The 13,992-nt window shown below is 44.4% G+C and overlaps 1 protein-coding gene across 1 annotated transcript; it reads left to right on the top strand.

The window, feature by feature from the left end:
• The first annotated feature begins 1,120 nt into the window (after positions 1-1,120).
• Positions 1,121-2,452, top strand: HTR1A (5-hydroxytryptamine receptor 1A). Its single transcript, XM_015891571.2, has one exon. The coding sequence runs from the start codon at positions 1,121-1,123 to the stop codon at positions 2,450-2,452; it is 1,332 nt and encodes a 443-aa protein (XP_015747057.2).
• Positions 2,453-13,992: the final 11,540 nt, after the last annotated feature.

The following is a 13,992-nucleotide window of genomic DNA, read 5'->3' as shown; positions in this document are numbered from 1 at the left end:
TCCCTCACCCTCCTCGCTTCACCAGGGATGCTGCTCCAGATTCCATTGATAAAAAGGGACCATCGCTGGAGTGTAAGGCAACCCAGAGAGAAACACCTACTCAGCGCACAAGGTGTGCCTGTGGGAGGAAGAGCCGATGGGAGGACGTGGAGCGGCAACTGAAAAAAAGAAGAACGGGGCAAAGTGGGGAAGCATAAGAACCCAGGAGGATTTGGTGTGGAGAACCAAATGAGAGGAAGGAAAAGAGAGAAGGAAACAACAACAACAACAACAACAACAACAACCTAATAACAAAGAGGAGTGGAAAACCCAAAGGCGGAAAGGGAAGGAAAGTCACCAGCTGAGTGACGGGTGGGGTGGGTGCCAGAGAGGAAAGGACAGTCGAAGAGAGAGGGAGGGCAGAGCGAGAGGAGCCGGGTACAACCCGGGAGCGCTACAAAAGCGGGGGGCGGGGGGCGCAGCTGCGGAGGGAGACGTCGGTGACAGCAGCAGCAGTAGCGGCGGCGGCGGCGGCAGGGCTAAGGAACGGGAGCAGGAGCGAGGACGCCGGAGGGGAGGGGAGGGAAGGGGCAGAAAGGGGAGAGAAGGGAAAGGAGGCGAAAGAAGCGAGGGGGCAGCCGAGAGAGGAAAGAGGCAGCAGGACGAAACATCCGCCTGAGCGAGGACAGAAAGAGCGACGGGAAGGCGGGGAAAAGAAAGCCGAGCAAGTGAGGAAGAGGATTATTCGAGGAGGGCGAAGCAGCCGGCGGGAGGCAGAAAGAGCAGAGAGCAACTTCAGGAAGGGCGAAGAGGAGCCGCGAGCAGCAAGTGGGTGTTGGAGGAGAGCGCGAGGCCGGGCGGCCGGGGAGAGGAGGCGCTCGGCGCTGCCGCTCCCGGAGTGCCCGGTCGGGGACGCGATGCAGCCGCCGCGGCGCTGCCACTGGGACCGGGGCTGGCCCGAGGAGCTGGGCGTCGCGAGCCCGGCCGCTGCCTCGCCCTAGCTCGCTGAGGGGCACGTGATCCCGGCAGGCGGCCGCCCCCCGCCTGTCCCGTCGGGGGGCCATGGTGACCCTCGGGAGGAGCTGCCCGCCGCTGCCGGAGCCGGAGTGAAGGCGCTGCCTTCCTGCCCGCCCCTCTCGCCATGGAGCTGTCCAACGGCACGGTGGCGGCCGGCCTCAGCGAGCCGATCGGCGCCCCAACGCCGCCGCCCTCGGCGTCCCCGGCGGCGGCGGCCAGCCTGGGCTACCAGCTGGCCACGTCGGTGGTGCTGGGCGCGCTGATCCTCTTCGCCGTGCTGGGCAACGCGTGCGTGATCGCGGCCATTGCCCTGGAGCGCTCCCTGCAGACGGTGGCCAACTACCTGATCGGCTCGCTGGCCGTCACCGACCTGATGGTCTCGGTGCTGGTGCTGCCCATGGCCGCCCTCTACCAGGTGCTGGGCAAGTGGACGCTGGGCCAGGTGATGTGCGACCTCTTCATCGCGCTCGACGTGCTGTGCTGCACCTCGTCCATCCTGCACCTGTGCGCCATCGCCCTGGACCGCTACTGGGCCATCACTGACCCCATCGACTACGTCAACAAGCGGACGCCCCGCCGGGCCGCCGCCCTCATCAGCCTCACCTGGCTGATCGGCTTCCTCATCTCCATCCCACCCATGCTGGGCTGGCGGACGCCCGAGGACCGCTCTGACCCCAATGCCTGCACCATCAGCAAGGACCCGGGCTACACCATCTACTCCACCTTTGGCGCCTTCTACATCCCACTGCTGCTCATGCTGGTCCTCTACGGGCGCATCTTCAAGGCGGCCCGCTTCCGCATCCGCAAGACGGTCCGCAAAGCCGACAAGAAACAGCCGCCGCTGCCGCCCGTAGCACCGGCAGAGAAGGTGGCCGACACTTGCCTCTCCCACTCGCCGGCCAGACGGACCAATGGTGATCCCCAGAAGGAGCAACGGCAGCAGCAGGCAGCGGCAGCCAAAGGCAGGAGGAGCGCGGCGGAGCCCAAAGGTGCGCCCTGCGTCAATGGGGCCCTCCGGCCGGGCGAAGACAGCTGGGTCGGTGCCTCGGCCCTGGAGCTGCGAGAGGTGACGCCGTCCAACTCAGCCAAGAGCTGCATGCTGCCCCTGCCCAACCACCCGCTTCCCGATGCCGGCTCGCCGGCCCCCGAGCGCAAGAACGAGGCCAAGAGCACCGAGGCCAAGCGCAAGATGGCCCTGGCCCGTGAGCGGAAGACTGTCAAGACGCTGGGCATCATCATGGGCACCTTCATCCTCTGTTGGCTGCCTTTCTTCATTGTGGCACTGGTGCTGCCCTTCTGTGAGGCCGGCTGCTCCATGCCAGCCTGGCTGGGCGCCGTCATCAACTGGCTGGGGTACTCCAACTCGCTGCTCAACCCGGTCATCTACGCCTACTTCAACAAGGATTTCCAAAGTGCTTTCCAGAAGATCGTCAGGTGCAAGTTCTGCGCACCCTGAGACGGCGCAGACAGTGGCCGAGAAAGCTTGGAAGGTGGTGCCAGGCAGGGGCTGGCACTCCGTGGCTTTGTCTCCTTCGTCTCCATGGACTTGTGCGAGCCCGAACCTGAGTCCGTTCTGTTCGTGGGGACTTCCCGCCCTCCTTTTGCAAGACCGGAGCTCCCCGCCCCATTTCCGAGGGGCCCCTTGGCTTGGGGTAGGAAGGGGTCCTTGGGGTCGCCGCCTGGCTAGAAGCTCCTCGCGGCCTTCGGGTCAGAACAGAAACCCGGCTAGTGCGGGCCAAGGGCAAGATGTCTGACCCTGTGCTCTTTGCTCCTCCGTCCACTCCACCTGTTCCTTTCCGAGCTATTTTTCCGGCAAGATGGCTCAGGAAGGTAGGACCGTCCAGTGGAAAGGCTGACAGTCTGTTTGATTTGTGTCTGTCATTCCCTCCTCGGCCTCGACTCCTTCTCAGAGTTAACTCCTTACTCCAGCTTGAAATCTGACTCTGGAGACCGGGGGCGGGGGTGATATAGACGAGGGGGGGCAGTTTCAGGGGTAGGATGGGCTGCAGGATTGAAACTGAGAAGGGAAAGAAAGCAAAGCGCCCCGTCCCCTGGGGAACCTGCCCCAATTTAAACCACAATAAAAGCCACCTTATGCATTGAAAGAAACACCCGCTCATCTTGCCTGATTCTTCCTCTCTTGGATTAACTGCAAAGAAAGCAACAAGCGGCCTCAGTGAAGATTTTGCTTCAGGAAAAGGCTGAGTAAGTCAGAACTCTGAAAGGGAGTGAAGCCTTCCCCCTCCCCGGGTGCTGGGGGCCTGGAGACAGCCTGGCTGTTGGGCCAGGCATCCCGGTGGGGTAGGGAGGAGGGCCGGGCTGCTTTGTCCTGCAGCCATCCTGGGAAGGTCTTCTTGACTTGGTTCCCGCACCTGTCCGTTGCCCAGGCCTTGCAGAGCCCCTCCCTGTACCATTGCTTCGGGTTTGAGGGTCTTTTTCAAAAGGAAGGGGTGTGTGTGAGTGAGTGGATGTTGGGACCTGGGGAGGGGGGAACAATTCATTCCTATGCAGCTTTGCTTGAAAGTCAGTCTGCGCCCCCAAGCGCCCTTTGGGGCAACCTTGTGGCCAAACCCCAGGGCTTTTCCCAGAATCAGCAAGGGTGAGGTTGGGTTGCGGCTGGGATCCCCGCCTTAACCAGAAAAGATGCCTGATGGTCCAAGGCAAATAAATGCCCACAGACCCAGCATGGAAAGTTTCCTGGCCTCACCGAACTCTTCCGGCTCAGGCTGGAGTAGGAGAAAAGTAGTAGAGCAATGTGGGATTGCATTGAGAGAGCGGGGAGGGCGGAGAAATAGCTGGGTACTTTAGGTGCTGCACAGTGTTCATTCAAGCCCCCAGGATCAGTTGAGAAAAAGGAAAAGAAAAGAAAAAAGGAGAAGTTCCAGCAGGAATAAACAGCTTCTCCAGAGGATCCCGGCCTGAGGTTTCCTTTGGAAACAGACCAAGGCATTTCTGCATCACTGGATTCTCCTGCAGCTTTGGAGGAGAGACTCGTGAGCCAAGATAGCAATTATAAATTTGGTCCAGATAGAAGTAAGGCCTTCCCCTCCCTTAATTTTTGGGTTTTGTAACCTGGGTGGAACCAGTTGTGATTCTATGCTTTTGGTCCCAGTCACAGAGGCCACCTACGGCGCTGACCTTACTGGCTGCAAATCTGTAGCCGCTGACTACGAAGTAGACCAAGTGAGTCTGATGACCTGCCACGCGTGGCCAGCATGGAAATGTAGATGTTAAAGCCCTAGCTCAGGAATAGCACTACAAAAGTTTCATCAGATATTCCATCCAATCCAGAGGAGTCTGTCATATTTAAAGCCTTTAGAAACAACTGAAATGTTCTATCACAAAAAATGTGGCCGCAAACTAGACTTGCTTGCCCAGGTGTCTTTTTTGAAAAGAGGTGCTCTCTGGCTGTATATGCTAAATAAACATTAACAAAATTGCAGTGCAGCTCCTGAAAACAATCCACAGATCCTGAGTCTGTAATTCTGTAGTCTAATAGAACCCCTTTGAAAACGTGTGGGTGAATAAACAGGAGAGTAGTTTGTGATCTACAGGTTCTAGCAACAATCTATCACACACAAGTTTATTTTATGAAGCACATTTAAAATTTTTAAGCACACTTTAAGGAAACACTAAAGGAAAATGGTATATATCTGTACCTCACTTACCAAGCATCCCATCATGCAGAAAAACAACTATTAGACAAGGTTAGAAACTATCTCCAGATCCTTCAGTGCCCTCAGCTCAAATCCAACTCTTCCATTCTGTCATTGCAATCTCTTTTTAGGGGAATCAGCAGCGCTGCGTGCTACCATTGTGAATGGGGCTTGTGCTGGAGCTTGGAAGTGTTCTCAAGGAATTCCAAGGAACATCCGCTAGTTTGTGTTCCAAGCAGTTGTTCATTCAGTTCTGCAGTACATACAAATGCCAGCATAAACTTAGGAGCAATGAGATCATCAAACGTAGAGAGCTGCATGCGTAGGACCTTTGATCTATGCGGCCCAATTTGTCAGTCCTGACTAAAAGCAGTGATCTAGGATTTCAAGCAGACTTATTCCAACCTTCGCCCCAGCCCTATTTTGCCAGAATTTGGGGCTTCTGCAGGAAGAGAAGAATGCTCGCTTTCAAGTGGGAAGGGTTATGGATCCTAAGTAATTAAGGATGTATGTAACAATTAGTTCATATTTGGAAGTTAGAGGAATTTCTAGTACAGTACATTTGCTTCCATGGAAAAGCTTTTAGAATGCTTCTTATAGAGGCACAGTAAATAACAGTTGCACAGACAAATGCGTGCATATTGCTAACTCACAATATTTTTAGGAAGACTTCATAAAGCAAGAGACTAAATATTTTTTAGCTTGCCCTAGAAAAACAGAAACAGATCTGTGATTCTTTTCATATAATTCTTCAAGGGATATTCCAGCTGTTTAAAGATTAGATGAATAGAATAGTAAAAATGTGACTCATTTATTATATAGGCCCCAAAGACCACTTTTTCCCCAGACTCTGCTTTCTCACTCCCCTTTTCTTAACTCTCAGACTCACTTACCAGGTTTATGTAAATTATTGTTTGTGAAATCAGACCATGTGGCTTGTAAGCAATAGTTTACAGCTTAGTGTACTGACTAAAATCCATCAAAATGGGCTTTATTCAGCAACTGAGGGTGAAGCGAACCATGGCTATCTTTCTGATGGGGAAGTACGACATTTTGATTGTTGTGTAGAAAGCAGCAGCCTGAACGCCACAGATGCCTATTGAATTGAAGCTGCTTTTGTCATCAGAAATCAGAAGTCACAACTTTTTATTTTCAGCATATTTAGGACCATCAGACCCAGGCTGCGCAAATCAGGGCAACAGCTAGACAGCAGCCGGAAGCTGAGTTTTCTGCATTCCTTTGCTAGCCTCTGGAGTTTTGCAACCCAGATCTGGAAACTCTACATTTTTTAATAATTTTGTTCCATAATTCATTCTTATTAATTTTTAGAGGCTGACTAAGAATTTTTTAAAGTGAGAACACAAGCTCTTCCTTATTCATAACTGAGTTTTAGTTCAGACGCAGCACATCATTTGCATGAAGAAGATGCATTGGCACCTCCACAGAGCAATGGAAAACTCCAGCTTGAATTTCTAAGCAACTGACAGCCTGTAGCCTAGATAGCTCAATGATCTGAAAGCCCATTCCTAGGGTTTAAACTTTCCCTTTCCTTTTAATTCTTGCCAGCTGTCACTTTCACTTCTAAAATCTCTCTCCTTTCTTTTTTAAGCAATAATATTGATGTTTCTCTACAGCAAGGTATTATCACCATATAAGATATGCGCTTTTCACTTGGCTGTTCAGCTAAGTGGCTAAAATTCAGATAATTCAGAACAGATGTAATTTCTTATCTATTTAAAGCTGCAGGCCTAAACCTTCTACTAGGGAGTAAGCTCCATTGGACACAATAAATCTAATCTTTTCAAGACACAGTTTAGAGGAATGTGCTGCTAATCTTTTCTATATGTAAATGTAACATCATCGGAGTCCTCAGTTTTGTAAGACAGATAGAATCACATTCCAAGTTAAGAACATCTTTATTTCTGGAAATAGAATTGTTTGCTGACGTAATATGGAAAATACTTAATTTTTTAAATAATGTGCTGAGGATAGAATATAATTGCCTAAGTACAACCTCCAAATTTGCGTATAAGAATGAATGTAAACATTATTAAGGTTTGCTTTGCCTACTTTATAGAGTGAATCACCATCCAGTCAAAAGTGCATGCTATAAACATTTTCTTATTTTTACAGTAACTATACTGAGTGGCCAGCTGATAGGCTGCATGATTACAGTATGGAGTTGCAGTACAATTTAAAAAATACCATATTTTATCTGGATGCTGATTTATTCCATGATTCAGATTGTACAAGCCTCCAAGATATTTGCATTGTGTCTGAAGAGGGAAGTTAATTTAACTGCAGATTTGTCTAAAAAACCAGGGTTAAACTATGTTTTATACTCCTGGCTTATGAATCAGTTATATTTTAACCAGAATTCTCTCAGTGCAAATATAGACTCTGGATGGAGGTAGATTCTTATGCAGCAATCACTTGTAATAATACTGTTGGTCTCTTTGACAAGAGCAATCCAAGACATTTTTAAACGGAAATGGAGAACTCAAATGGCCTCTCCTCTACTTGGCCCCAAGCTTCTAAAAGTCTTGCTGCTCCATTCAGATCCACATTTTTGCTATCAACATCTCTACCACTCATGGTACAACCTGAAGTATTTACCTGACCCCTGCTGCCTGATCTTGCTGGGTGTATACCTCAGATTTGTTCTTGAATAAGAGCTTTGTAGGGTTCAGTCCAAAATGCCCAACCAGTTGTTTTCCATCTGTATTGGACGCCTGTAATTACTTCCATAACAGCTGGGAATTTCAATTATAGTTGAAATTCAAAATATATGGAGAGCACCAAGTTAGGGAAGACTGATTTAGTCTTCTAACAGCACACTTTTATCCACATCTTCTCAGATACAAGTTCAGTGGGGCTTACTCTGGGTAAATAAATATAGAATTACAGCCTAAATTGGTTTATTAATGAATTCATTTAAAAAATGTATATCCTATTTTATCCTATCCCATGGGCTCATCATGAATTCTAACTGTTTTTTGAGTCACATAAAGGCAATCCAAAGAATTCAAACCTTACTTTGCTCAATGTGGAGTGCTTCAGATGTTTTGAGACTATAATTCCTGGAACTTCTAGCCAGCATGGTAAAAGGAATTCTAGGAGTTAAAAACCCTGAACAAATTGTGAAGTTTCGAATAAATCTTTGGAGGGCACCAAATTAGGGGGAACTGTTTTAGAAATCTATTCATTTGAGACTGCTTTTTGGATGTCATGGATTAAGAGGCAAGTCCCACCAAGTTTGGACAACACTGCTTTAGAGCCAGTTTGGTGCGGTGGTCAAGGCACCAGGCTAGAAATCTGGAGACAGTGAGTTTTAGTCCCACTTTAGGCACAAAGCCAGCTGGGTGACTTTGGGCCAGTCATTCTGTCTCAGCCCTAGGAAGCAGGAAATGGCAAACCTCTTCTGAGAACTCTTGCCAAGGAAACTGCAGGGACTCGTCCAGGTAGTTGTCAGGAGTCAGTGCTGACTTGAAGGCACCAGTATAAAATAAAATAAAAATAAAAATGCTTTAGATAGGACTGACCACTTCTGTTCTAAAAATTTCTTATATTCCTTCCCTTAATATTTCCCAGGCATTCCTGACCTGCATATTTTTCTTTTCCAGCTTGCCTCATGGTCTTTAATAATGCAATCATGCCCTACTTGAAATCAGTTGTCTCAAGAATAGCATGATAAGTATGAATGCAAATCCAGCCATCAATTTTGAAATTGCATTTTATGACTCCTTGGCTTCAAGCCCAAGTACACTGACTTGGAAGGCTGGTCTGTTGCAGTCAGTTTAACTTGCTTCCAAGTGTGTTTTTACACTTCAGCTGTTTGTTTCCCAGATGCCGTTAAAATTATTTTACAATCATAGATAAGGAGTGTGTATGTGTGCATGTGTGTGATATGCATACTCAGGTTTGTCGTCCGTTTCAAATGCTCAAAAGGCTGTCACAAAAAAAAATACAGGGGGCTGTGAATTTAACAGGTGACAATGGATGAAGGGTTCACTTCCCGACTGCAGAATCAGCTGGACAATGATACAAAACACAAATGGGATTTTGTCCTCCGGAATCATATCTAGCCTGGGTTAAGTAAGGCCACTGTTCTTTCAGTGGAAGGGGTTTTTGCATAAATGACCAGAGTCTGTGCTCCTAGGATCCTCTTCAGAATCAGGACTCCTAGTGATGTGACAGAATGTACCTCCTGGGTTCATACAGGGTATGGATTGGGACCTAATTTGACCTCCCTAAACCTAACTTCAGATTTGACAGGGATGTGAATATTTTTGCACAACTCAACAGTCTGAAATCTTTGTGATGTTCATCTTTAATCTCATGCTTGAGTCAAAAGGTGATGATTCTGCTTAATCCAAAACAATTCGTGCTACCTAGAGATAAAGGGAATGTTATCGTGTGATTTATGTGAATGTATATGCCCACTTAGGAGCCGAAGCTGCTTACTATGTTCAATGACAAAGGTAATTTTAGTATGTTCTAAAATTCAAAATGGATGGCATTTTCTCAATTAAAGTGAACTTGGATTTCATTTTTCCCTCCTTTCTTTCATTATAATGTCTTAGACATTTCTGTTGGTGGTGGTTTTAATTTTTTGAAAACCGAAGCAGGCTGTTTTTCGACTGCAGAAAGAAATACAAACATGCTGGGTTGAAGCAACAGTGTTACATCACAAGTTATACACAGGGATGCAGAGTACTTTACAAATGCACCCCTAAAGTCTGCATAACTGTTGGGTGGTATTTGTTGCAACACATGACTGTTACAAATGAGAAATGTTATGTCTTTATTTCTTTAAATATACAGGTAGTCCCCAGTTTAAGAACAATTCTGTTCCCAAGGTCTGTCCTTAGGCTGAATTTGCATGTAAGCCGGAACAGTTTTATTGTATAATACTGTATAAGTAGCATTGTGTAATTAACTCAAACCATTGTGTATTTAACTCAAATCATTGTGTATTTAATTCACATTTTGCTACAATAGGCTCCATTCTTAGCTATGGGTCATCCTTAAACCAGGTGTTCTTAATCCAGGGACTATCTGTACAACATATACTCAGTCCAATTTAAATTCATCTTGGAAAGCAGTAGATTCTTTTTCCCTCCTTCCTTCTATGAGAGAGGTTCTTTCCCTCCCCTCTTTCTTGTGTCACACTCTGGATCAGGATTGTCCAAAAAGTCAAGATGACGGCTGTGATGGTGTGATTGAAGCTCCACCTGATGCACATACAAAACGGACAGAACTTCAATCATGCCATCAGAGCTGCTGCCTTAACTTTTTGGACCATGCCATGGATGTGTACGAAATACAATTATATAACACTAATATCATTGGGTTAGAGCTGGGTTTATTTCAATGGAAGATACGAACATAAGTAGATTAATTAGTTGGCAAGAAATGGACGTCCTCTTTTTCCTAAATAATATTTTTCCAGAATCTAGCACTGACTAAGAAATGATGGAATGCTGTGAAATATATACAGTTTGGGCTAATATCCTACTCGATACACACATGAGGATGCATTTGTGTGAATTCTTATGCATTTTGCTGAAGGGAGACACATCTACTTGATTATCCCTCCCATTCTGATTTTTACAGCTAATTAATTTTCTTTCGCAAATGTGTTATGAGTGTTTCATCTTGAATGGAGGAAACTGAAAAGGACAGAAGAGCTTCATGTATAGTTTAACTCTTAATTGATATTCCCAGAGAGGCTATATATCAGCTATTGGTGAATTCAATCACTATTATCCCTTCAAAGATATAGAAGTAGAAATCATTATTCTGTTTTAATCACACATCTGTCTCACATAATTGCCTGTTTAAAGAAAAAGTGAGTTATGGATTCTGAATGACCAAATTACGTATTATTGATGTAAATTATTTTAATATTGTTTTAAATGTTGCTTTCCCCTGAAAAAGAACAGAAAATTATAAATTTGGTGCTGAATGTTCCCCTGGTGCTTCCAGATGTGCTGGATTTTGACTGTATAGGTTTGAAGTTTGTTAGAATACTATACTGGGAAAGCCCCTTACTAAGTAAGTCTGTTTACTAGACATACTGGTGTAGCTCTTTTTAGGGGGGGTCCACAGGGACCCTGGGACCCTGTAATTCTGGGATGGGGGGCAGAATTCTCAGTGTTCCACCAAAAGGCCATTTCCAGGACAATCACCACTCTGGCTGTAAATGTTAGAAGTTGTAGTCCTAATTCTTTTGGAAGCCTCCACATTGGGTAAGGCTGCTAATAAGGATCAGCAATTTGTCTTTGATTAATGTTTAAATAAATTCACAACCCCCTGGCAGCTTTATTTAACATTATTTTTGTTGTTGTTGATGATGTTGGTATAGTTCAGGCAACCCACTGAAAATTTGTGTAATTTCACAAATGTGCACACAAAAATGCATTGTGGGAAATGCAAGGGGATCCATTAGATGTTTCTATTCACTCTTTCCTGAAGAGTAGGATATTGGGTGCATGAGTCCAGAGACAAAATAAAATCCGAGCTTGAGGGTCAAAAGTTAAAGATTTCTTTTTTATATATAGTATTTTATTAAGATTTTAAGATTACAAAGTTAAAAGTTAGAAATGAAAATGAAAATTGAAAATACAAATTATAAAGAAAAGGAAAAGAAAAAGTGAGATAAAGTAAAAGAAAAAGAAAAAAGACATGAAAAATAGATAGCTTCCAATCTATCTCTGGTCTTAAGAATAATAAGAGTGTCATAAGTGCTAGTTTTTAATACATTAAGTAGGAATAATTCTTTGTCTAAACATATCCCATTACATTTATAATCTAATCTTCAAATCCCCATGTAAGCTTCGCTCCGCCTGCATTTTGCAAATAGTCCATCAATGGTTTCCATTCTTTAAGGTAATAATTATTTGAATTTTCTTTTAATAAACAAGTCAGTTTATCATTTTCTGCCATTTCCATCAGTTTTAACAACCATTCTTGTATTGTTGGTAGTGTCTGGGTTTTCCAAATTGTGCATACAAAAGTCTTGCTGCAGTAATCATGTATTGAGTAATTCTAATAAGATGCTTTCCGATTTGAAAGTCCATTATCCCCGGCAGGAATAATTCTGGTTAAAAGCTAAAGATTTCTTCATTTCAGCTGATACTTCAAATGTACATTATAGGTTTCATGATTTGCATTTGTGGGTGATTTATAAGTTGGAATCAATACGTCTTATGTCTCCTGATATCTGAGAACTTACCCATATGTTTAAGTGTTCAGCTATTTGGTACAGAATCCAACCACGAGAAGAGATCTATTATTTTTTAAAATAAGTTTGCTAATCAGTAGTAATCATTAGTACTCTGATGCTTCAGCAACCGCTATTGATCTCTGGGATATCATTTATTAGAACCCTGTTTTCCAAATAGTTGAATGTATGCTGTAAGAGTTGAGTTCCTCTTATTTCAAACTCCTTGGGAATCATCAAAGAGAACCTTGATAATTACATATGCCAGTTTTCTACTCTGCAAAATCTCACACAGAGCTCCCACCGAAAATGAGCTCTGGTGCCAGTGACTTATCTTTCCCAAATAGCATTCCTCCTTATGCCACAGGGTAAATCACTTTTGAAACTGAGGGGCCTCCAAAGGCAGATGGTGATACAGTTGGAGAAGCACAGTTCAAAGAAAACAATTTGGGGCTCCACACAGGGCATGCCCTGACCCTGAAGTAGCATGATGCGGCTAAAGTAGCCCTTGGGAGCTCAGCCAAAGAGGAGTAATTAAAAGAAGTGGATATATTTAGCCTGGAGAAGAGAAGATTTGGACCATATGCATGTCATCACCATTTCTACTCCCAACTCCTCAAAAATCAGCATGAAGCAAAAGTCATGATTGTGTTCACAGTTGCTGACCTCAAAATGTAGAGGTTAAATGCTATCTGGAGACAAAGAAGAATTCCTGCCAATGGAAGATTGGAAGCTGAATGAAGTGAATGGCTGTTAATTGAAAATGCTCTCCTGCTAAGAGTTCAGTGCTATGCACATCTGATTGGGAATATCCCCCATTCAACAGACTGAGGCTTATATTAAGCCCCAAAGAATTCAATAAGCCTATTCCCAAATAAGCTTTTATAGTATGTAGCATCAGTTGACTAATTTATATTCTATCTTCTAATCAGTTTACAGGACTGTAGTTATTTAACAATATTATTATAAATTTATAATAATAATGTGAAAAGATGGCTTACGATAACTACAATTAAAACCATATATGTAATAGAAGATCAGGAGAATAAAAACAAATTATATGGAAAGGGAAAATGCTCAACGTCTGAGAAGTGCTTCTGAAAAGAAACTAGTGATAGGACTGCGACTCCAAAGGCCATAACAAACATGCAGATGTGTATTCTACATTTTGCCCCAAGTGGTTCTCAAGGCGGCTAACAACAACAACAATAATAATAATAAAAGATAAGCATAGAGTTATAATTAAAACGTAAGAACAAATAAATTAAAAATACACTAATTAACATATAAGTAACAAAGAACAAGCTAGTACCCAGTCAGTTAAAGCACACTTCAGGGGTAAAAAAAAAAAAGAGAGAGAGAGAGAGAGAGAGATTAAAAATGGATGTGAATACAGATGTATCTTTCATGGACATTCATAGCATCTCCAGTGATGTCCAAAAATGAAGGGAAGCCTCAATAGAAGAGCAAAAATCATGGGTGGGTCCCTAGGAGAAGAGGCAGTGTAATCTTTAATCTTTTTGGGGGGACGGAATCAAGGGCTCCATGGAGGGGATCTTAGAATGTATGAAAGTCAACATCCAGATAGGATACTTTGTTCTTAAAATCAATCCATTTTTTTTCATGCACCTCCCTCTCCAGGATTGGAACATTAAATTAAATTCAGGTTGATTTACCAAACAACAACAACAACAAAAAAACCCCCCAAAACCAGAAGCATCTGAGAACAGGACTGGGTACCATACACAAAAATTTGAGGAGGGTAGGAAACAAAAGCCACAGGAATAATAACCTTAAACTGAGTACAGAAACAATTTGGTAACTAGTGAAGTAGGTACAAGATATCCAAATCTTTTCCAGATTCCAAACCCCAAGCTTAACCCTGGTGGCCATACTCTGTATGACTGAAATTTCCAGACTAACAGAAAACATGACAGGAGAAACAGACCCTTCTAGGGGAAAGAGGTTAAAACAGCTTGATCTCCTAGTAAGAGGCAGAGTGGAAGGAGACTAGGACAGTGATGATCGTGTGAATTTTTTTTCATGGCAACATTTTGTCATTATATCACCCAATTTCTCTACCAGTCTCTTGAAAATAGTTTTCAGCTCTTCAGA

This window comes from Python bivittatus, unplaced genomic scaffold (genome assembly GCF_059951505.1).
Source record: "Python bivittatus isolate LINGU-HERP-01145 unplaced genomic scaffold, Pbiv_v1 ctg000850_np1212, whole genome shotgun sequence".
In the NCBI taxonomy this organism is placed as follows: Eukaryota; Metazoa; Chordata; class Lepidosauria; order Squamata; family Pythonidae; genus Python; species Python bivittatus.
Note: the sequence above shows the minus strand (reverse complement) of the source record. Positions and strands in the feature narration are given on the sequence as shown.